Source organism: Vespa crabro, chromosome 4, assembly GCF_910589235.1.
Source record: "Vespa crabro chromosome 4, iyVesCrab1.2, whole genome shotgun sequence".
Classification (NCBI taxonomy): Eukaryota; Metazoa; Arthropoda; class Insecta; order Hymenoptera; family Vespidae; genus Vespa; species Vespa crabro.
In genome coordinates, this window is record NC_060958.1 from 11,659,095 (window position 1) to 11,683,601 (window position 24,507).

Sequence of the window (24,507 nt, forward strand, 5' to 3'; positions counted from 1 at the left end):
AACTTTATGCAAGCATATTTTGCTCTTGAAATCAGTCTTGAAACTTTTAATCGAGTTCATATCCTCGCTCCTCGTCGTTTTCGTTAGGAAAGATCAACCGAATCGCGAACAATGAGGACGATTTAGCGGATTAATAAAGAAACTCGGGGATAAAAGATAAATCTTTCGGGGGATTTCCGTCGAAATAAAACGGAAACGTAAAAATAAATGCGATTAACAATGCCAACAGTAAGAGCGTAAAAACAATAATCTTGGATTTTATCGAGCGGCATGAATAACGATCCGATGATGATCAATCATATCTGATGATTAGTCGAAGCGAATCTATCAATGGCTTTCAATCTTTCACCTTCTCTCTTTTCGCGAAAATCATTGGAAATGTCGTGACATAAAGTAGACGCGACGACAAGAAGCGGATTCTCGTACGTTTATTTTTGTCTGACATTGTTGTTATCGAGATATAGGACATGGCTATAACATCCAGGATGTTCAACGGACAGCGCGATGTCCCTCCAGAGTTATCCCCTTCGTATTTCGCTTCCATCGTGAAAAATGAGAATGGTGGGATCATTAGTGCGAAACAGGAAAGATCCTTTATTCTTCCCATATTATTTTCCCTTTTTTTTCCATGCGACACGTAGGTATCACGAACAGAGAGAACGAGGAGGGAGGAGGAGGAGGAGGTCCACATTCTCTGTACATGCACAAAGATATTTAACCCTTTGGCTGCAGCATGCTCTAGCAAAAAGCGTTACGCGATGCGATATATTCGTGTGGAGCTCGACGAGACTGACCGAGTTATTTATCATATTTCGCATGTCAAACGGCCACGTCATTTACATTTTTCTAATCGATTGTTATGCGATCTATAATAATATATTCAATGGTATATCGATTTAATAAAAGGGAAAATGATACTGTAAGAGTAAAAAGAAAAAAAAAGAAAACAAAGAGTTCCGATACGACTTGTTCGTTCGACGCGAAATTCGAGCGCGTACTTATTTAAATAATTAAAATCCACGAGTGAATTAGAGCTTAGCGCGATAGATCGAAAAAGTCGAACGGAAAAGACGCGATTTATTTTTGATCGATTAATTTCTATCGCGGTCAACTTCCAGGGAAAACTGCTTGTCAGAGAATAAATAGAAAGAGAGAAGAAGGGAGAAAAGCCATTCGCGTACGATCTGTGGCATCAAGCGAATCGGAAAGTTCTGCTCGAAGGTTACGTCATGTTTGTTTACGGGGCAAAGGAGGAGAATGATTTTGTTGGGAAACAGTGTTGTTACACGTCGACTCCTTGACAGAGAATGACCGAATTCGGAGTGAATATTTTTTTTCTTTTCGACGAGAAAGAGGCACATAACGCGAAGTCGAATCGAAAAGTTCGATTTTTTAAATGTATCGTTTGAAGGAGCATAAGGAATCACTGCAATTGCGTAGGAAGCTCGAAGAGGTAAATGCAAAGTTCATCCAATTACAGCAGGCTTTCGCGATGAAACTACGATCGCAGAATCATCGAGAGGCGCAAAGGTTCGATCGTCTGAATCACGAAAATCAAGGTAGGACACAATCTTCGCATTAAATAATAACGTAATGAGCGTTAACCTCCGTTGCTTCGAGGAGCAATCGGAAGTAATTTCGATAGCATACCGTCCGGAATAATAACCAATTCGCATGGTTTACGAAATTGGACCTGATAGCGCAATCAAATCGATCTGTTGGTCGAATCGAGCGAATACACAATATACGAATGCACAAACACGTACTATATTTTTTCGTTCGATATCGAGACATCGTACGTATATACCCGCAATATATACCCATCGAAGAGTAAGAAGAAAAGAAATCGTCGATTAATCTTCAGAGATTCAAAGATTCGCCGAGGAATGCATGCGAGAGGTCACGGAAATGAGAATAAGGTTGAAAGAGACGGAAAACGAGAGGGATCTTTGGAAAAGCACGGCGATGCGTGAACGAAAGAGAGCGGAGCGGATGAGGTAAACGAAAATCGTTATTTTAAAAAGAGATCTTGCGCATTTGATCGAGAAGAAAGATCGAGAGATCGATCGAGAGTTTGATAGCGCCCAGATAAAACTCGGACACCATTTTTGACATATAGTTAAACGAAAACGGAGTGGATTGATTAATTATTAACGAATCGTATAACATATGTGACTACTCATCATCATATTGTGCATACATCCATACGGCGACGGAGAGTCGCGGAGAAAAGGTACGGACGAATCGGCGGAAGTACGTCGATCCACCTCGATTCCCATTAATCTTGATTAGTCGAGCTGGATCGAGCATGCATTCCCTCATCCTTTCTCATCCTCCAATTGGTTAGTTGGTTGTTCGTACGAGCGGATAGTATCTCGAATTTCTGTAGTAAAAGGAATCCGTGAGAAATTCAATTGCTGGTATATTCGATCGGCACGTGCAATTCGCGGTATAATATTGAATATCGGTTTGAAAAATTCAACAACGGGTAATATCTTTCAACGTTCCGAGGTTTGTTTGTCCAAAGGGCAATTTCCATTTTTCTTCCTCCATTTCTCCATTTTTTTCTTTTTTCTTTTTTCTCCTCGATTTTTTCCCCGAGGCCACGTCATAATCTTCTTCCAGCCGAAATCAATCGTGAATCGAGGGTCGCGGTAGAACCACGTTCCAATAAACGAAATCGTTCGTGATATAAAACAAAGCGAAACAAACTCTTGTGAAAAAGCGTCTCTCTATGCACTCGCGTTTCCATGTAAAATAAATTCCATTCGAAACGTGCTCAATGTCCGTTCAGAGATAAACTCCGTACTTAATAAAGCTTGAATTGGCCAAATAAATGAAATTCCTAAGGAATTCTTTCGCAAAATACGCTTACCATCTCCTCCCTTTCATCATTATTATTGTTAATATTATTATCGGACAAAGCTTGAAAAATTTTTTAAATATTAAGTCGATTAATGTACAATATGGAGCATCCATTTGGATGGTCGAAAGCGCAAAGGATTCGCATGTGTTTAAGCACATAAAACACATGAAATCTTTATAACCTGAGACGCGATGTATTTATCGTCATAAATATCTAGCTTGACATCAGTCAGAAAACGGAGCATAGAACACACGCGTGATTAATTTCGTTGGGACGGTCAGATAAATAGCGACGTGCAAGGGACACAAGAAGATAAGGGAAGAAAATTATCGAGGAAGAAATTCGAACTATCTATCTACTAGATCGAATAACTCGAACTCGCCATTGAGTTTGATAATGCGCTCTTCCGTTATCATAAAAGGGGACAGGGGAAATGAAAAAAGCTATAGATCAACAACGACGTTAAGAAGGAGAATACATCGACGAACCCGTTCGATCGAAAGCGAGTTGATGCAAATTCAAATAGACGCACTCGTACGTAGAATATATGTGTTTATGGTTGATGGTCCTTAGTTTGTTGACTCGTCCAAAGAGAGATAGAGAGAGAGAGAGAGAGAGAGATGACATTTCGCATTCCGATGTAGTACACGAAGGATTAAGCCGAGCGCAATGCGATCGTTTGTCCGCGCGATTACGCCCGCAATAATTTATGCCGCAATACGAGACATCGCTACGATAGTAGATTACGCGATAGAGATAGAGAGAGAGCTGCTATAATTGTAAATGGCTCCGTCTCGTTATTTCGCACACGAAATGCTCGCGCTATCATTCGAGATCGATCGCTCGATTGAATTACTCGCAAAACATTTATTCGTAATTTTTAAAAATATCTAGACTAAAAACGTCTAGGGAAATCTTTTTTTAATATCACCCAAGTATCATCGTCGTTGTAGAAGCGAGATCAAAATCGTGGAGGAATCTCTTGAAAAGAAACGGGAAAGCATTTCGAGAAGCATGCGAAACGAAGAGACGGAAAAAAAGCTCGAGACATTATCCGATTTTTACGAGAAAGCTAAAGAAAAGGTACATCTTTGAATCTGCCAAATTGCTATCCAAGCAAAGAAAAAGAAATAGATATTTGATAGCGCAAAGTAAATGTAACTCCCAAATCTCTTCGTGGTATGGATACAAAGTTCATACGAGATTCCATTTCAAAGATGGAGAATGTAATTTCGATTACAATAGTGGACCGTATGCGAGTAATTGTACGATCAAAGTACCTTCCTCCTTACTTTAGCTTTTTTGCCATGTGCACTATTTCGTTGCCTGCTCAATAGAAAAATCTCGAGATCTTCTATCTTCCATCTAGGCGAACCAAATGCTACTCTCGGTGTGAAATTTAATTTGTGAAATCTAATATAACGAATTCTCTCCGATCGGATCGGTTGATTCGTTCGATTCCATCGAACGGAAACCGGAAAGAGTAATTTCCATTTAATTTCCGATGACGATGCATTTTCCGATATACTACGTCGATAGATACACATCTATTTGGATCTATTTTCCGTCGCGTTTCGCATAAACGTCGTTAATCATCCAATCCGCATTTTAGTATAATCGAGCAAACTGCTTTTAGATACGTCGCCTTGAGGAGGAAACGAAGGAAAACGCGACGCGAAAAGAATCCTTTGAAGCGAAAGCTCGCGAATTAGCAAATCTGTTGGAAACTTTGGAGCACTTCGATCTCGACGTTAAAATCTTGTGTCGCCTTACCGCGGAAGGTGAGTTCGATCGGCGATTTTACATGTTCTTGAAAGTACCTTTCAGCTTCCTCACACAGCCGTGGAAAATTTGACCAAAGTCGGACTACACTTCGCGGAAACTATAAAGAAATTGAGACAGTTTACTTGGAAAGCCAATGACAAAGGGTGCGACAGCGAAACGGATAAATTGAGGTCTCAAAATTTAGTACTGCGAGAAATTGTGAAGAGTCTTAAGCGAAAGGTAAAAATTCGATACATTTTTTCCAAAATATAATATTCCAAACGCTTTTGTGATCGTAGGCGCAATTTCGATCGGACAATCAAGTTTCAAAAGAGAAAGAAGATTTAAAGGAAAGCATCGATGAGAGAGAAAGCAAAATCGAAGAGTCTCATAATTATAGGGATTTAAATGTCAACGATAACAACGCTAACGTAAAAGAGAATCGAAATGAAATATGGACAGAGCACGAAGCGAACTCGAAAGGAAACGACGAGGTAGAAAATGTTGTAAACGATACATCGTTCAAAAATGATTTCGAAGAGGATCGGACGATTATAAACGACAGGAAAGAATCCAAAGAGAAACCTTTTCCAATGAGATATAATCGTGATAGTAAGGACATCGTGTCCAACGACGTTGATGAAAAATTGCTCTGCATCGAATCGCATAAAAATGGAATTTTTTATGACGAATATGTGATCGGATTCTCAAACAATCGACAAATGAAAATCAAACATTCGCCTGTGGCCGGTACAAAGGTGGCGCACTTAAAATTGGAAATTGTAGATTGCGAGGAAAAATATCAGGAAAGTTCCCCGGATAAAGTCGTAATACTTTTGAAAAATCTTTCGACGTCCATTAAAATCAAGCGTACCGGCATTAACTGTGCCACTCAGACGGTATTAACTCGAAAGCGTGATAATTATACGCAAACTTCGATCACTGAAATACGCAATTTTCTACGATTAAATGTTGGCTATACGGTAGGTACTTGAACGCGCGATAATAATTCTTCCATAAAATCAATATCATTGTTCTTAAGAAAAGTTTCATCGATCAAACAGATGTTAAATAGCGAAAAACGTGCCATTGAAAGGAATTTATCAAGTTTGGAAGAGACCGTAGCTCGTTTAAAATATAACACGTTACATCATGCACGATCTATGATTGGGAAAAATTCCAAATGTTTGAGAAACGATGAATTTTTTGAGTGCATCGAACGTTTGGCTGCAGACTAAATAATATATACTGTTGAAAAGTTTGGTAAGAACATAACTAGATGATTGGGCAATTAAAAAAAACTCTCACATTGTAGAAGGTTACTAATCGTTATTTTTGTTTTGTCATTAAAAACGCTATCCAATTAATCTTATACAATTACTATACACGCATAGATGTACATATTATAAACATATACATGTCATACATACATGTATATATGTATGCATGCATGCACGTGGGTACGTTTGTGTACGTATTTAAAATTATGCAGAAATAGTTCTGCAATTTACGTCTACTATTTCAATCGCATATAGCATTTCTTTTCTTTTATATTAATATTAATCATTCTGGAATGATTAATATTAGTTTAGAAAATCTTTTTCCTATTTTTATTTTAACGTAAATATTTTCTTTTCCGTGAGTGCCAAGAAGAGCAAAATCTTTAATAGTGTAAAATGCAACTAGTGTGAAAATCCGTGTGTGTGTGTGTGTGTATGTGTATGTGTTAAATTCTTAGAAGTATACGTTGAAGACTATCTATCCGCGTGTTTCTATCACTCGTGTTTATATTATCCATTAAATGCTTTGTGCATTAAGTTAGTTTTCTATCCACATAAATCTTACTTTAAAAATGTAAAAAACGCGCGGAATTATTTTTTATTTATATACATATTTATTTAAATGCGTGTTATTTATATATATACACACATATATATATATATATATGTGTATATAACACGTTAAATAATAGAGAAAATTTAATGTCAGAATAAACTAGTGCCTATACTTACATTTTTCTTTGAGAAATAAAATAAATAATTCGTCATGCATCAACATCTTCCTAATTACTACGTCTCTTGAATCTTACAAAGATAACGTACGCTAGAACTAGGAAAAGGTAAAAATTTCAATTTTATATAATACGTGTGTTTCTTAAACTGACGAAGTAAAAGATAACATTGCATTAAAATAAGATCAAAGGTGAGAGGAATGTTGTTTCATAGCATGTGCATAAAATAATGCTATTCTCCTTTCCTCTTTGTTTTCCCGTAATATTTACCTACCGCCATTCTTATTATCAAAAGTTTCACAAGTCGCTCAAACGGATACTTGTGTGTTCGTGTATATGTTCGTGTGTCTTTATGTGTGTCTATATTTGTGTACCATCGTTACTTCTTTCTTTTATATAATGTATACGATGCATTGTTCCTAGAGAAGACAAAAGTTATTTTTACAACTTTGAGATTATCTCTTCTGTTTCTTATGTCTGTTCGAAAATGTTCGATTATAACCAACAAGTTCAGCCTGGCACTAGGAACTCGCATTTCTTGTAATACTTTGAACTACACGTTGTCCCCACCAGGCTTCAAGATCGAATGGCTCAAAATCTACAAGGAAAAAATAAAGATCAGTTTTTACGTTAAAACGTACAATAGTTCTTTAGAAAAGGAGACGAAAAATTATTTACCTTTAAGTTGGGGATTTGGCTCGCGCTCTTGGTAATATGTAACAGAAGTACCGTTCCTGTAATTCGAAGAATTTAAGTGCGGTTGATTATAACACATGTCTAATTCTCTTGATACGGAATTCCAAGCTACAAACAGAAAATAAATAATTATTTTGTTTGTTTTGATAAGAATGAGGAAAAAAGGAAAAAAAAAGAAAGGAACATTGATAGATTATCTTAAGTGCATACAGTCACATATGTATTTGATTAGGTCGAAATGCTGAGCCAAAGTTTCAGTTTGATGCTTCACAGGCATAGAAGATGGCCTTTTTCCATTCATTGCTGTTATTTGTGATCTTCCGCTAAAAACAACAACAACAAAATATTTATGATCAAATTCTGCTGATAGTAATGTAATAATAAAATAATCATATCTCTTTTGTTAAAATATATACATCGTATGATCTTGTATGGAAAAAAAAAAAAAGAAAAAAAAAAAAATTATCGTCTGTCATTTTAATTAAATTTATTGAATATCAATGGAAAAATAAGAGTCGAAAGAAAACACTTGTGTCTACCGTAGAAAGAATCAACGATAAACATGAAACGTCATTCAAAAAAATATGGCGTCTCTATATGACAGCTAACGTACCGCCTTTATCTCTTCCCGCCTCTCCCTCATCTTCAGCAACATAATATACTATCGCACATTTGCCACAAGTCCGTATATTTTGACGCGTATATCGTTAAATTGTATTGGCACATCGCCTGATACAACCGACAAAATAATGTCGTGCCAAGCGTGATCGCAAAATTTTTAACGAAATTCAGAAGAGGAGAGAAAAAAAGCGGCGTGTAAAAGAAGTTCGAACAAGAAGCCAGTGGCTTTTGGGAAGTTTACTCACCTCATTTTTACACTATCACGAATACCTTCCTATGATAAACGATCGGAATCGTTCAACGAAACCGAAGTAAACTTTTAATGTTCTTCCCTTAGAAAAGTTTCTATTGCAGAACGATCTTGAAGATTTTCGTTTACTAAAAGAACAAAGTCACTGACATCGCACTTCTTTCACGCGAGATCCAACAAGCTCCTTCCTAAAGGGGGCTGTCAACAATCATCGTGTCACGATCCAACGAAACTAGCATAGAGAGGAAACTCACTGACGAAAATGATCTCGAGAGAGGCGTTGACCTGAATAAATCTATTTTTATTCTTCTATTTTACACACAATCCTAGAACACTCAACTTTTCTCTCATTCGAAATGTAAACACAAATAATAGATTTTACACGATATCAAATTAATTAATTTCCTTTTATTTTTATTATATTTTTTCTGTTTTTTTTTTTTTTTTTTTTTTTTTTTTTTTTTTTTTTTTTTTTTTTTTTTTTTTTTTTTTTTTTTTTCCCCATTCAATTCACATCGATCTATCGTACAAGATCGCGCCAAATTTGATTTTTCGTTCAACACACACACACATACTTTTTATATACATACGATGCTTTCATCGTAATTATTGAAATAATAATATGAATATAATATCATTTTTTAAATAAACATTCGAATTACAATAATAAAAAGTATATTAGATGAAAATTGATTTCTTGCAAATATCCAATATTGTTGTATAATACTTGTAATAATATGCTTATTTACTTACACCATACTTTTATAATATTCTAAATATACTTATTCCATTTAAGCCAACGTCGACGTCATATTTTAATGACGACTAATTGAATGACTATACACGTGTTAAACCAGTTTATAGGTAGTGGCATGAATTATATATTGAATATTGTGTCATGTAAAAATAAAAAGAAAAAAAGAAAAAGAAAAGAAAAATCAATTCACTAATAATAATTGTTCGGCGAGTTGGACTTTCAACTCGGGTACGCATAAGAAAGGAAAAACGAATAAATAACGTTAAACGAACCACGCGAGTGTTCTTATATAATCATCTTATTTTAATTTAATTTTAAATAACGATACGCTTCATTTGTGTCAATGAAATCGATATTTTCAAATAATTAACTACATTCTATTGCATTTATATTAACCCTATTATTTCCATGTAAATATATTTTTACAATAACTGACATTTTGACATTGACATAAACTTGTATTATTTCTAGAAATCCTATTAATTATTATAATTGTGCGAACTACTTTATTAAAGTTACATATTAATAAATACTCACAAAATGCAAAATTTGAGGTTAATTGGTGAGCTTTGATAATATTTATGATATAAACAATCTGACAATCAAATCACATAGACTTTTTACCATCGTTTTCTCCCTTCAGGAAAATGCTGCAATGTTTTTCGAACATATTATTCGACTGCACGAAGCATCGCTTCAATTTCTTCCTTACCTGAGACACATCAGATGTTATATAAAACTTGCAGGTTATCATTATTTGTTTCTAATTATCATTTAATGTTTACGAAGTTTATCAAGTAATATTTACATTTATCATGATAAATAATCATACAGTAATACATTTATTATAAAATTGCATGTAAACTAATTAAAAAGATATTTGATTGAAAGAATATTTATATATTCTTGTTGACATTCCTATCTATAGGGACTTTGCAGAAGGTGAACTGAAACCCATTGCAGTAAAATTAGATAAAGAACATCTTTATCCAAAAGAACAAATTAAAAAAATGGGCGAGCTTGGTCTCATGAGTATTGCAATTCCTGAAAGCTTAGGTGGAACTGGCTTAGATTATTTGGCATATGCAATTGCCATGGAAGAAATATCTAGAGGTTGCGCCAGTACAGGAGTAATAATGAGTGTACATAATTCATTGTATCTTGGACCTATAGAAAAGTTTGGTACACAGGAGCAAAAAGAAAAATATATTAGAACATTTTTAGATGGGCAAAAAGTTGGTTGCTTTGCTCTGAGCGAACCTGGTAATGGATCGGATGCAGGTGCTGCTTCTACCACTGCAGTGAAAAATGGAAATAAATATGAGATCAATGGAACTAAATCATGGATAACGAATGGATATGAAGCAGAAGCAATTATTTTATTTGCTACCACAGATAAATCAAAGAAACACAAAGGAATAAGTAGTTTTATAGTGGATAAACCCATAAGTGGTTTATCCCTAGGTAAAAAAGAAAATAAGCTGGGTATAAGAGGTAGCAGTACTTGTTCTTTGATATTTGAAGATTGCAAGATACCAGAAGAAAATATTTTAGGAGAACCAGGAATGGGTTTTAAAATTGCAATGATGACATTAGGTCTGTATATCCACATTTTAGTTTATCCAACGTTAAATGTTCTCATGAATTTACATATACTTTTCAGATTCTGGAAGAATAGGTATTGCCTGCCAAGCCCTTGGAATAGCCCAAGCATCTCTCGATTGTGCTGTAGAATATGCAGCAAAGAGAGAAGCATTTGGAAGTCCCATTGCAAAATTACAAACCATTCAACAAAAATTGGCAGATATGGCTTTAAAATTGGAAAGCTCCAGATTATTAACATGGAGAGCTGCACACCTTAAAGATATTGGTAAATCATATACGAAGGTATATATCATTTCTTTCCATAAATGATAAAGCTATATTAGAGTTATATAAAAAAAGAAACTATAAAATAGCAAGATATTATTATATACAGGAAGCTGCTATGGCAAAACTATCGGCATCTGAAGCTGCTACTTTCTGTGCACATCAGTGTATACAAATATTGGGTGGTATGGGTTATGTCACTGATATGCCAGCAGAACGATATTATAGAGACGCGCGCATTACAGAAATATATGAAGGAACCTCAGAAATACAAAAATTGGTTATAGCTGGAAATCTTATAAAAGAATATAATTTCAGTTAAATTGTAATTTGTACGCACAAGCTATATATTTTTATATATTTTTTATATGGCATATTTTGATATATAAGAAAAGAAACAATACATGTTCCACATACCATGCCTTCTACTTTTATTCGCTTTTGACTATGTAAATATTTGACACAAATATACATGCATATATGTATGTGTGCTAATGCACAGCATACATTTACACATATATACTGGTATTTTACTGGTTAACTCTTGGCAACATTATAGAAATTTCTATTAACGATTTCTATTCTGCTTGCCGTAAGGAACAGCTAATGCTTACCTACACATATTAAGTAATGGATGTTATAATACAGGTAGTACATATTACGCACAGTATAGTTCAATTCCACAAAAATAATCTATTATATTAGTGGAATTCAATGGAGAAACTATAGGTTTGAAACATACAGTGAAAGTTTCAATAGAGCAGCATAAACCTCATTTCTTGGCAATCAATATTATAGCGAAAGGTAAATTAATTATTTGTTTATTCAACTATTAGCGCATATAATATTTATAACAATTTTATGTATACCGATTTTTATTATAGATGTAGATATATATATATATATATATATACACATATATACATATATATATATATATATATATATATATGTATATGCACACACATACTGTTCCTTCTTTAAACTATTATTGTAAATAAACTCAAATTTCAAAGTCTATCTTACACATTAGCCTAAGTTTGAAACTGTATATTTAGTTTGTGCAAATGACACCTCATACTATTTTCCTTACTTAATTGCTGCAGTTTTCATCAATACTTTCACTATGCACAAACTATTCTCAGAGTGCGCATATAGAACTTATTTTGAAGAAATTTATATAATTTTATAGAGATCCATTGGAATGCAAAAGAAACATTTTAATTTGAATTTCATTATTTGTTTTGCTTATTATTTGTTTTGCTTATATACAATAGAGAATTTTCTTCCTTTCCTCTCTCTCTCTCTCTCTCTCTCTCTCTTTCTCTCTCTCTCTCTCCCTCTCTCTCTCTCTCTCTCTCTCTCTCTCTCTGTCATAAACATTGAAACGGAGAGTAATAACCTCTCGATGTGTGTCATATTAATATTTTCAATTTCTTATTGTTTTGCATAAAATATATACATCCCACAATTCCATACAATGAATTACTTATGTCAGTTTATTGTATTCAAATTTGTTTCAGAAATCTATCAATTTGGTCCTAAATAAAGAATGTGGGACAACTTTGCTTTTCAATGGAAAGCATAATGCACGAGCCTCACTTTTTGTAACCTACCATATCTATTATAACATTGGTATACATTCTGAGAAATATATTATTAGTGAAATTCGTATTGTGATTCTAACAAAATAGATTTCTTTAATTTCCTGATTATAATACATTGTGCAGGCCTTGAGGAATGCTGGAGAACATCATCACAATATGCCAGTAAGCTTGAGAATACAAGAGCAAAAGTATCTCATCTATCCAATTTAATTATATAAATACATAAATCATATTCACCGTGATAAGATCTAAATCATTATCTTCTTTTTCTTTTTTTATTTCTTTTTTCTCCCTTTTAAACATCTGCCTATAAATTAAATTCACATCTAATCACATTTACCCTTGTATGTACTTTGTATCAAGCAATTTTAATTGCTTGTTGACAAATTTCATTATATATTATTATCGAACTACTAAATTATTAATCATTACTGTTTTTTATCTATATTGGTTTTAAACAAACCAAATTCTCTTTTTTTCATAGTTTATGCATTACTTAAATAGGACCGATTTATATCAGTTCTCCATGTTAACAGTTATATTCTAATGACAATCTTTGACTGTAGGTACATTTATCTAAAATGGTTGTAAATGTAAATAAATTAAAATTGTAAGTAATTGTAATAGACACTAAATCTAGACATATAAGTTCTGGAAAATGTCCCGATCCTGCAGGATCGCCTATGGCAGGGTTTGTCTGGGTATACATCCATAGGTATGCGCATGTATCTATGTATGACATGTATAAGGAAATTGATTTAAACCATTTATGACAGAGGCATTTGAAGCCTCAATCATCAGCTTGCATTCCACGTACTTCACCTTGATGTCTTTGCTGTAAAAAAAAAAAAAAAAAAAAAAAAAAAAAGAAAATCATTGATATAACGTGGGTATTCATTGTTATGCGATTTACAAAAGAGACAACACTTTACCCTGTCTAATTCTTCTTTAGTATTATCTTCAATAGCTCTGATATCCTCCATTGTCAATCCATACCAACGGTCTATCCAGCAGAAAACTTGTCTATGAAAATTTGTGAACAGACGTCTCTCTGCTTTTTGAATAAAACTTTCAACGCGTGTTTGCAACCCAAACCACTTAAATTCACAAGTAACTAGCTTATAACATGTCATCACAGGTTGAATATTGTTCATCCAATCTTTGCCTACAAGAGGACCTCGTCCTGTTTTCTGTGATTTAAACTTTGTTGGATCTTCATCTTCTTTATAATCAGCAGTTGCAATAGAATCATTTGCAATATCTATATGTATTACTTCTCTTATTTTAAGCTTATCAGAGGGTAATTCATGAACCTGCCAATTATATATATATATATATATATATAAACAGTAAATAATGCATAAAGAATATTACTATCGTGTGATCATAGTACTTACATTATGCTGATTTCCACAGTCTCCAATATGAAAAGATTCTATCATAATTATAAAGTTATCCTTCATATAACCCGGATTCTGCGGAAGAAATTGATAGAAAATAAAATAAAATTTCCATAAGATAAAAAAGTATTTTCTTATATCATACACACACACACACACATATATAGATGTATATAAATATATATATATTTACAGTTATAATAGTTTTGCAATATGGATATGCATTCCAAGCTTCTTCATGAATTTCCAAAGAATTCTTTGGAAGTAAGATACGAATAAAAGCAGGCACTTTACTGGCTAAATGATAAATCTTATATGTATATTGACCCGCAGAATATTTTCCACCGAGAAGAGGATAATCCTTAAAGGGTTCATTTTTTAGAACCTCTATACCTTCTCCTCCGCCGGTATTATTTTTACTTGCTTCTGCCACGGAATACAATTGAGCAACTTGGTACTGTTGAAAATGAAAAAAGTTAAAATAATATTAATATAAATTTTCATTATTACAATGGATAAAAAAATCAATAAAACCTAGAAATTAAATAAAGTTGATAGAAGTTATGTAAAATTTAATTATTGTTTAAAATTAGATTATGCAATTGAAAGAATTTTTATTAAAGCAATGCTGTATCTTTTTTTCGTTTTCTTTTTCTTCTTGTCCCCTACTAAAACTCTATCCTTTCAACTACATATTATTAATTAATCATAGTCTTCTTAATAGACAGACCAAACTACATAATTAAATTTAACAAATAAAATATGCCAGTAATGTTCAAGAGATAATAATTAGATGAATTGCAACTGAAGATAACTGCAGAGTATTATTATAGAAGAACATCTCAATTATAATTACAGCTTATAGTGATTTAAATACATACTTCTTCCACGGTCAAAGGTAGAGTGACACGGCTGAAACAAAACCGTAATAAATTGTGTTATTATTATGTTAAAAAGTGGGAAAATAACAAAATTTAAGAAATTGGCCTTGAGACCAAAGATCTTCCTTCATCGAATAGAAGCATATACATAAGTGCAAATACGTACGATTAAGTAGAAAATTTTGTCCGAACAGCAAGTCCGTAACAGATCAATATTATCAGAAATTTTGAATAAGAGATTAGATAATAAAACTAAGATATTTATCTCTTTTCATAGAAAAGTTTCCCTTAAGAGGCCGTAAAGGGTGAAGATGTCTCTTCTCCCCTCCATTATCACACACCGTTAAAGATCGGTAACCATATCCGAAACTTTAGTTTCAAATTTAGGCTTTGGAATTACACATCGCGCTCATATATAAATTGTAATGCAATAGAATAAAAAATGGTCGACTTACAATTCCTTGATGAGCATCTTAATTAGTTGTGCATGTGGTACGTATTAATTTCGTTTAATCGAAATCCACTACCCTTACTTCGGTAAAATCACTCGCGTTATCTTACCACTTGTAATCATAGACATGCACGACAAGAGCAGACTTCCCAAGCAACTGACACACTCCACCACTCTACGAACTGTACGATGCCACGGCCACGGGAACCAGGGAGCACATATACTTGCGCACACGTGTACATCAATTTCCCCTACCACTTATTATCCTTACTTCCTCTCTCTTTATATGTCTCTCTTTTTCTCTCTTTTGCCTATGACGTCATTCTAGCCCACATACGAAAACCGCATGCGTGAATACGAATACTATATATGGACACATTACTTTTTATTATTTTTCTATTAGATACATTTCAAAAATCAAGAAGTAACTTAATATATGGTCTGCAAGTTAATCGTATGAAATATCAGTAAATCAACGAGTCGCGTATTAAATGCATTAGGATTTCACATTTAAGGATACTAACCAATCGAACTATTTGTATTCTGCGTCATATCCGTTCAAACTCTGTTATCTCTCTCTCTCTCTCCCCCCCCCCTCTCTCACTTGCGCTCTCTCTCTCTCTCTCTCTCTCTCTCTCTCTCTTGCTCTCCTCTCGCCCATATTTATCTATCTATCTATCTACCTTTCTCTTTCTCTTTTCAGTGTCCATCAGAAACTTACATATCATGCAGTAGCGCGAATAGTTCGTGATTTTTTGCAAAAGTTGATTAAAATGAGAGCCAATCAAAGGCCACCTTTAGACGATACGTTTGCCGATTGGTACATTTCAAATGACACCGTTGATTATAACTAGTTTCCAAGAATACTTTTATTTCATGTAAACTGCAACATCTATTAGTGATTTTCATTTTTACATACATGTATCAAGGAACTATTTAAAGAGTTATTTGATTATTTTAAAAATGACAGACATCTTATACAAAAAGTTACTAATTCTAGACATTTCGGTATGATGATAATCGTATAGCTGTTCAAAGTTGTCCAATTAACAAGTTGGTTGAATAATGATAAACAGAGGCACAGGCATTTCTGAATAACGTGCGTTCAAAGGCAAGCAAGCAAGCATCTTCAATGCTGCACCCAGCTACATATCCGCGTATTTGTAAGTGGCCGTTAAGAAAAAAGAAAAGGAAAGCAACCAAAAATGAAGAATTATGATTTATTCTTAAGCTTCGCAAAATTGCTATCATTTTCGTGATTGTCGCGCATAAAATAATACTTTCTTATTGGTATGTATTATAAAATTTTTACGGTGTATTGTAATCGAAAAGTGCGATTGATCGATGCACTGTGCGCAACGATGTGCGACAATATTCGTAATGAAAGCAGCAGTTGTGTGACAGTACGTTAAGGAAACGCGAGTAAGATCATATTGTTTCTATTTCCTTGTTATATAAATTCGATGGCAATTGAAAAAATATAAAGAGATATCTGAAACCGCTTTGAATAATTCTTGAACGACGACATCCGGTTCGTAAACTTTGCATACTTTTCGGCACGGTATAGTGTGCAGTGCCATTCCGATGAAGATAGAACGGACGAAGTGAAGGAATTTTTGTCAATACGAGGGAGACGAATCATGGTAAGATTTAAAAGAGAGAGTGTGCAAACTGAGAGGACGGATGCACATACAAGCCGGAGAAATTAAAAGGGCCAAAATAAACGCACATTTTATTAAATAATAATACAAAATGGATGAGTGTATGCTAAACGATTTATTGGAATGTTCAGTCTGCTTAGAACGATTGGATACTTCTAGTAAAGTATTGCCTTGTCAGCACACTTTCTGTAAAAAATGTTTAGAAGAAATTGTGAGTACGCACAGAGAACTACGATGCCCTGAGTGCAGAGTGCTGGTCGATGTTAAAGTCGATGACTTGCCACCAAATGTATTACTTATGCGTATTCTGGAAGGGATGCGCAATGCTGCACCTAAGAATATAAAAACTGTTTCTCGCAATAATCCAGGCCCACAGCGGCTATTTGGTGGTCATCAAGTTGCTCCAGCTCCTATTGTAACCACGAATATTACATCTGTTACGCACACTACCGAAGTAGTACGTCATGCTAATGCAGCAGCTAAGCAGGTACACTTACACAATCAGGCATATGGCCGGGCCATATATGATTATGTGTCTAAAGTACCTGGGTAAATATTATAAAATTTATGATAAAATAAGATTTCTACATTGTATCGTCCCATACAGTTTACTGATATATTTTTCCTTTTAGTGATTTAAGTTTTAAGAAAGGTGACATTGTTGTTCTTCGTAAAAAAATTGATAATAATTGGTATTTTGGAGAGTGCGGTACTAGTCATGGCGTTTTTCCATTATCCTATGTTCAGGTATTGAAAAGTTCAGAATAAAATGAAATACAATTTCATTTTTATTGAATCTTTAATCGATAATATATTCCAGGTGATGACTCCACTGCCACCACATGTACCACAATGTAAAGCTTTATATGATTTTAGAATGACCACTGACGATGAAGATGGCTGTCTTACTTTTAATAAGGTACATATAGAGATAGAGCCATTGATCTATCTTATAAAAATGTTCTATAACATATTTATTAATTATTTCTAGGGAGAAGTTATTAGCGTTATTAGAAGGGTAGATGAAAATTGGGCGGAAGGAAAACTTTTAGATAGAATAGGCATTTTTCCATTAGCCTTTGTAGAACTTAATAGCGTTGCTAGAGCTTTAATGAAGTTGTCAACAAAGTAAGTACTATCATCTTTAATAACATATATACGTATACCAAATAGATACTTATAATAGTATTGTCTGTGCATAGTGTACAACCAGGACCTTCGCGAATAGCACCACCTACTCCTACCAATGAAGAAACTACTCCTTTAATACCAACTGATCACTCGCGCAACATTCAAACAACGAGCCAACCTCATTCGCAGTTAACACAGGTATATGATAAACTTTTTGTTAGACCAAAAAGAGAATTAACATTCATCTTAAAATTTGCCTAATATTTTGTTTTTAGACTACAACATTACCAGTATCAGATTCTAGTTCAACTGTATCTTCTGGAGGTAGTTCTACTACAACTACTCCAAACACACCTAATAGTTCGAGTACTTCCAGCAGTTCTAGTACTGCTCCTAGTAGTCCTAGTAGTCCTGCTACTTCTCCTTCAGCAGTTGGAAATAGACACAATGTCAAGCGTCATAGTTTTACTGCTATGAATACTGGTCATCATGCACATTCCCATCATCGACATAGTGCTGAAATACTTAGTCCAGCTATAGACAGTGGCCTTAACAGTGGAAACAATAGTTCTGCCAATGAATCCTCATCTTTACAAGTAAAATATTTTTTTTTGTTTTTTTTTATGAGAACTCAACAGTCTCTTTATTTGAAAGAAAACTTTGATAATAAATATATAATGTTAATTTTTATCAGGCATTAGGTAATAGTACAGATCAGAGCTTTCGGCATAGACGAAGTGGTAGCAGTGATCTAGTCCTTGCTCAATCATCACAAAATTTACCCAGTAACTCTAATAATGGTAGTCATTTACCAGCTGCTTATGTAGCTTTGTATCCGTATAAACCACAAAAAGCAGATGAGCTTGAGTTAAGGAAAGGAGGTATTTATATGGTAACAGAACGTTGTCAAGATGGTTGGTTCAAAGGAACATCCAATCGTACACAAAAATGTGGAGTTTTCCCTGGAAATTATGTCGCCCCAGCAAAGTAAGTACTTTTTCAAATTACACATATAAAATTAAAATAAGTAATTAAAATTATTTACATTTTATTATTATTTATATATATATATATATATATATGTGTATATACATATATATATTTATATATATATATACTATGCAGATGCCAACGTGGCTTATGCAGAGGTACATCAAATACTACGCAACATCAGAATTCTTCATTGACAACTGGTCAGGGCAATAATGAATCGCGATTAACTGTTACTTATACTAAAAACAAAGGGCCTGCACCCCAACCTTACAATATAAGAACATTGCCACCGCCTGCATTGCCACCTCGTGCTATTAATCCAGTTCCGCCTGTATCGTCTTCGCGACTCAATCAAAGCCAAGGCATAACTCAAGAGGATAGTCCTCCCAGACACAATGAACAAACCTCTGTTATAACGCCGCTAGGTCGTAGTCATAGTGCAGTGATGACTTCAAATTTACGTATGTATTTTTATTTATTGTTGTATATATGTATATATATATTTCTAAATTTATAAGAAAAATTGTATGATTATAGCTTCTCCAGGTAAACAAGTATTATTACAACCTGCTTTAACAACATCAACAACAGCTGCTATTGGCAGTATTACCAATAACAACAGTACAGCCATAAATGCTACTGCTACTGCTGCTATTTCTACTATACCCGATAGAAGCAAAAGCCCAAATAATACTTTACATACAGCAAGTGTCTCTGCTCCTACTTCAAGTACATCTGTAACTTCAAATAAAACTGGTGAAAAGGTAATTTTCCTATAATATTGAATTATTATTGATTGTACCATCGAAATATACATTTTTTTTTTTTTTTTTTTTTTTTTTTTTCAAATTTCAGTCAAAGGAAAAAAAAGACAAATGTGTTTCTTTGATGCGTCGTCTAACTAACATAAAAAAATCTAAATCACCTCCACCAGCTACTTATTCAATGGATAATCCTGTATTTGAGGATGGTAATGCCATGAATCCAATGCATGTTAGGTAAGCTTTTATGTATACTTTCTATAATCTAAAGCTTTGTGCTTGTATATGTTATATGGTTCAGTTTTTTATTATTCACAAAAAAAGAGTAATTTTAAGTACACTTAGTCTGCATGTTCCTCTATGCATTTTTTTAATTTTATTGATAATACCTTTGTGCACGTACAATTGTGAATGTACTCATCTTTAAGTCAAATAAATACTGTCTGTATGTGTGCTCGTATTGGCATATTTTGTTTCAGCAGAATTCATTAACAATCTTTTACATTAGTTTAGCACTACACATGAAATTACATTTTGTATCATAATTTCATAATGAATAGGAATTTTATTGTTCCAGTGATACACACTTCATTAATATACATTTAATAAAGAAATAAATTTTTATTTTATTAGTTTGAGACAATAAGAATAAATGATATTTTGCACGCATTGATATGTTTCTAATATATCTGTGGGGTGGGGGGTTGTATTAAAAATTAGATCGGGATCTTGTCCAAGTCAGTTGCTACAGGTGGCACCCACACAGGAATTAAATGCTTCGAACAGTGTTCATCGCATGTGTCCAGGCTCTGTGCAAGGGCACGTCACGTCCTCACAGAGACTAAAGTTCAAGGAGAGACCCTCTTTACAGGTCTCAGTTTTCGAGAGGTTAGTCGTTGTAAAGTAATTCTAAATAGAAACTTCAAAATACAAATTTCGATGCGACTTTCATTAAATTATATTTATGTTTATTTATAATATGCATAAAATTATAAAATAGTTTTAAAAAGCTGTTATAATAAAGATAAAGTTTAAAGTAAATATCAGCTTATAATGACTTTCTGAATACATACAGAAAATAAATTTCTATATATGCTTTTTCTATAATATATAAATAAATAAAAAAAAATACAATGTAGCTGTCACATAAGCTGTACATGCTTTTGGCAGTTTTGCATTATAATATGATCATGAGCTCCATGGTGTTGACTACTTATTATATACTATGTGTGCTAATTGTGTAATTCAATCAGGTAAGTGTTTTATAAATGCACTCAAGAAGATAATATGCACTAAGTATTTTTACTTATGTCTTTGTTAGTAGTATTTCATGAAAATGACAAGTTTAGTATTGTTACATGTAATAGAATGAAAATATTTATTTACATTATCAATATATTCTTTTATTCTTATCACTTGTTCTTTTCGACAATGCTAGACTATTTGTTGTATTATAGTCATTTGTTCTCGTTGAATCTCATCTCGTGAATGTGTCAATTTCTCTGGAATTTTCGAGCTTGTATCTCATAATTCTGTGCTTTATATATAACATTATTTTTAATAGATCGAGCGATACAAGCGGAGTAGTAATGCCTACAACCGTTGCTGGTAATCATCATCGTAAAAGTAATTCTTTGGATACTGGTATAGGTAAACAAGTGAAACAACAACCTTCGCGTGAACGGTAAGAACAATATCTTTTATTATATTTGTCAATGTCCTATTGTATTAAACTCTAATATTTATTATATTATGATAATTAATCAAAGCGGCTCAATAATTTTGTTTACACAGTGAACGAGTATATAGATTTCGTTGCATAGTACCATATCCACCTAATAGTGAATTTGAATTAGAACTACGAGTAGGTGATATAATTTATGTACATAAAAAACGTGATGATGGATGGTATAAAGGGACACAGCAACGTACCGGACGCACTGGTCTTTTTCCCGCAAGTTTTGTGGAAGCTTTCTGAGAACCAGCTCAAGGTCGACTAGTACTAGAAACATGTATATAATTAGCGTAGGATAATATAGTTAAAAGATACTAAGTCATGACAAAAGTAAAAATTCATAAATAATTTCTTCATGAATTGTCAATATTCAAGAACTGTCAATATTGCATAACAAACTAATGCTCCAATTAAAATGTGCATGATCATAAAGGAATCCCGTATTACACGTATAAAATGTGCTTACAGTTTATATACTATTTATATCAAAGAGGAGACAATGTAATGTACATAAATATGCTGATACATTGAACTTATACTGCCATTGATAATATAGTAAGTACAAGGATGACTAGGTAATAATACATGTTTTGTGCAATGTTTATACTGCCACTTAAAAGTGACTGTTGTAAAAGAATATTTTTTGCTAATGTTGTTTTAATGCTTTTTGTTTCATTAATTCAATACGCTGCCATTGTAAATAATGTGTATAAATATTATATACATATATATTCGAATGAGTACGGGTATATATAACATATACATTTTATCAGTACATAAAAATAGCAATAGCATTAATTAAAAATCATTGTTTGAAAGTTTGAATTTATCTTAACAATTCGTCATATTTACATATCATCAATAATCTCATTGATATTTTCTGAATAATACTTGTTTTTTTCTTTTATTAACAGTATTATTAAGTCAATTCAGGGTGGTACAGAAGTGACAATTTCAAAATAATGTTACTGTATCCCATATAATGTTTTCTGCTAATATATATTTATATTTATATTTATATTTAAATTTATATAATACAAAAATTATTCATGCTCTGCTAATTATTTCAAAAGTTTATAGTACACTATCTTTTGGTATAAATTTATGATCTCTTTTATAGATCTTCATGTACCAAATACATATATATGTATGTATCTGTTATATATGAATCAGTTTAATCTTCAAAATATGATATCATTAGAGAATATATACGTTTGATAATATATAAAATTGAAGGTAATGTAAATAATAAAATTGTCCACGTAGTACACAAAATGATTGCATAAGGTATACCGCAAAATGAATGCTTAAGACATCTCGATCAATTAGCATACACAGCTTTATAATACATTCATTACTTTCTTAGATAAAATAATCATGAATAAAAATCTGAAATCTTAAGTATATTTATATTCAGAAGAACTACTTGTGTTCAAATGTATCATTCTAAACTTAATCACTTTGATTAGCATTGGAGGAAAATGCTAGGCTGTACTATAATTACAAACAATAATATCCTTTATTCTTATTGAGCGCATGTATATATATATATATATATATATAAATATATATATATATATATATATATATATATATATATTTGTGTAGAAAAAATGGTAGAATTTTGTAATAGCGGACTACTTCTCATATAACAGTTCTTCAACTAAATAATAAAATATTTAAAATTATATTATGCAGTATATTTATAGGTGAGTATTTTATATGAAATCAAGTTAAATAATATTATTAGAGGCAACGTAAAAAGAGAGAGATACATCAATTACATATACTACAAATTAGATAACTTATGGTATCTAATCCAACATTTGCTTATCATCAGTTAAATATTCATACTACAAAGTTCAACATTTAATATAACAATAATATGAGTTATCATATCTAATGGCACCAAATTTATATAACTTCATTATACTGTAAATTTATCCTCTAATGCTACATCAATGAGTTAATATAATCATCTATATACTCGATATACAAGGCACCAATATAAATAAAACTAATGCGAACGTATATAGGAATATAATTACTGTAAATATAAAATATATAAAATTCCATGATATATATTGCAATAAGATATCGTAATTTTAGGACTTTTTTAAATATGTTTTCTTTTTTTATTAATTTATTAAATCACGAAGCAACGCTCCATGATATTTGTTATAAAGAAAAATTGAATCGACTGCACGTAGTTTATAGTTGTGCAATCTGTTAAATACTTTATTAACGATTTAATAATATTTCGTACGTAAAAGGAAAATAATATTTAAATTGAATTTTGGAGCTGTATAAAAATTGTAATTTTAATATATATATATATATATATATATATATATTAAATTTATTTAAGTTATAATAATTTACAATATTTCTTCAGGACTGCAAATGGGACACATTAATTAATTATTCGATAATAATAAATCAGTACGGAATATTTCTGTCATTAGTATATAATAATCGATAAAATTTATCTTGATGTTGTGTCCACAGTATCTACAATTATACGAATATTTAAATGATATTTAAATAATCGATATATAAGAGTTGTAATAAAACAATGAATGCCTGTCACCAACTTTTATGTGTATATATACATATATATATGTATATATATATATATATATATACATATGTATATGTATATATATGTTTTTTTATTTACTTCATGTTATTTAAAAAAAATAGCACATCTTAATGTATACTAAAAGTATAGTATTCCTAAAATAGAAATAAAAAGCCAAGACGAATGATGCATTGCAGTTTAGCTCATTCATGCGGCCTACGGATGATTGCGTTCGATATGGAACGCAATTATACAGATAGTACAGTTTGAAATGAGATACTTTCGCGGTGCTGATAATTTAAAAACGTGCTTGGTAACATATAATCCCTCAGACTATATATATATATATATCGTTTCATACATCGACGTATTAATAATATTATATAATAAAATCTCAAATTTTCGGTGGTAATGAAAACATTGGCTATTAGTACCAATATTTTAGATGAAATAAAGTTTGCGATGAATTAAC

At 32.4% G+C, this 24,507-nt stretch overlaps 5 protein-coding genes across 12 annotated transcripts in view; 3 read left to right on the plus strand and 2 right to left on the minus strand.

Moving 5' to 3' along the window:
- Positions 1–5,893, plus strand: part of LOC124423636 — a 35,696-nt gene extending 29,803 nt beyond the window's left edge. Inside the window, exons 1-6 of one of the 3 annotated variants that reach the window (XM_046961591.1) lie at positions 1,576–2,233; positions 3,820–3,949; positions 4,503–4,647; positions 4,707–4,870; positions 4,930–5,613; positions 5,695–5,893. In XM_046961591.1, coding sequence (XP_046817547.1) covers positions 3,881–3,949; positions 4,503–4,647; positions 4,707–4,870; positions 4,930–5,613; positions 5,695–5,868 — 1,236 coding nt within the window. In that variant the 5' untranslated portion in view covers positions 1,576–2,233; positions 3,820–3,880 and the 3' untranslated portion in view covers positions 5,869–5,893. The other 2 variants (XM_046961592.1, XM_046961589.1) reach the window with 2 other exon arrangements.
- LOC124423637 (short-chain specific acyl-CoA dehydrogenase, mitochondrial) overlaps positions 1–11,352 on the plus strand; it is a 37,952-nt gene extending 26,600 nt beyond the window's left edge. Inside the window, exons 1-6 of one of the 5 annotated variants that reach the window (XM_046961593.1) lie at positions 8,911–9,193; positions 9,437–9,527; positions 9,609–9,711; positions 9,894–10,561; positions 10,629–10,852; positions 10,944–11,352. In XM_046961593.1, the coding sequence (XP_046817549.1) occupies positions 9,506–9,527; positions 9,609–9,711; positions 9,894–10,561; positions 10,629–10,852; positions 10,944–11,156 (1,230 nt within the window). In that variant the 5' untranslated portion in view covers positions 8,911–9,193; positions 9,437–9,505 and the 3' untranslated portion in view covers positions 11,157–11,352. Of the gene's footprint in view, positions 1–8,910; positions 9,194–9,436; positions 9,528–9,608; positions 9,712–9,893; positions 10,562–10,628; positions 10,853–10,943 lie in introns of those variants that run through there. The other 4 variants (XM_046961594.1, XM_046961595.1, XM_046961596.1 and 1 more) reach the window with 4 other exon arrangements.
- On the minus strand, positions 5,940–8,570 carry LOC124423640 (MAPK regulated corepressor interacting protein 2-like). The gene is made up of 4 exons (XM_046961602.1): positions 8,204–8,570; positions 7,548–7,660; positions 7,320–7,445; positions 5,940–7,239 (listed from the first exon to the last, which is right to left on the minus strand). The coding sequence occupies exons 1-4, from the start codon at positions 8,206–8,208 to the stop codon at positions 7,163–7,165; spliced, it is 321 nt and encodes a 106-aa protein (XP_046817558.1). The 5' UTR covers positions 8,209–8,570; the 3' UTR covers positions 5,940–7,162.
- Positions 11,353–12,107: 755 nt separating the features above from the next.
- On the minus strand, positions 12,108–15,570 carry LOC124423639 (phosphatidylinositol transfer protein beta isoform). Its single transcript, XM_046961601.1, has 6 exons — positions 15,178–15,570; positions 14,723–14,753; positions 14,035–14,298; positions 13,839–13,916; positions 13,374–13,754; positions 12,108–13,276 (listed from the first exon to the last, which is right to left on the minus strand). The coding sequence occupies exons 1-6, from the start codon at positions 15,192–15,194 to the stop codon at positions 13,232–13,234; spliced, it is 816 nt and encodes a 271-aa protein (XP_046817557.1). The 5' UTR covers positions 15,195–15,570; the 3' UTR covers positions 12,108–13,231.
- A 512-nt stretch (positions 15,571–16,082) lies between these two features.
- Positions 16,083–24,047, plus strand: LOC124423634 (E3 ubiquitin-protein ligase SH3RF3). 2 transcript variants are annotated; one of them, XM_046961586.1, is made up of 13 exons: positions 16,083–17,383; positions 17,467–17,581; positions 17,655–17,753; positions 17,826–17,962; positions 18,037–18,163; positions 18,241–18,561; positions 18,660–18,952; positions 19,091–19,419; positions 19,496–19,722; positions 19,814–19,956; positions 20,440–20,607; positions 21,284–21,403; positions 21,514–24,047. In XM_046961586.1, exons 1-13 carry the CDS (start codon positions 16,926–16,928, stop codon positions 21,695–21,697), a joined length of 2,721 nt encoding a protein of 906 aa, XP_046817542.1. In that variant the 5' UTR covers positions 16,083–16,925; the 3' UTR covers positions 21,698–24,047. The 2 variants fall into 2 exon arrangements, with proteins under 2 accessions (XP_046817542.1, XP_046817543.1); XM_046961587.1 differs by lacking the exon at positions 20,440–20,607 and having other exon boundaries at positions 16,084–17,383.
- Positions 24,048–24,507: the final 460 nt, after the last annotated feature.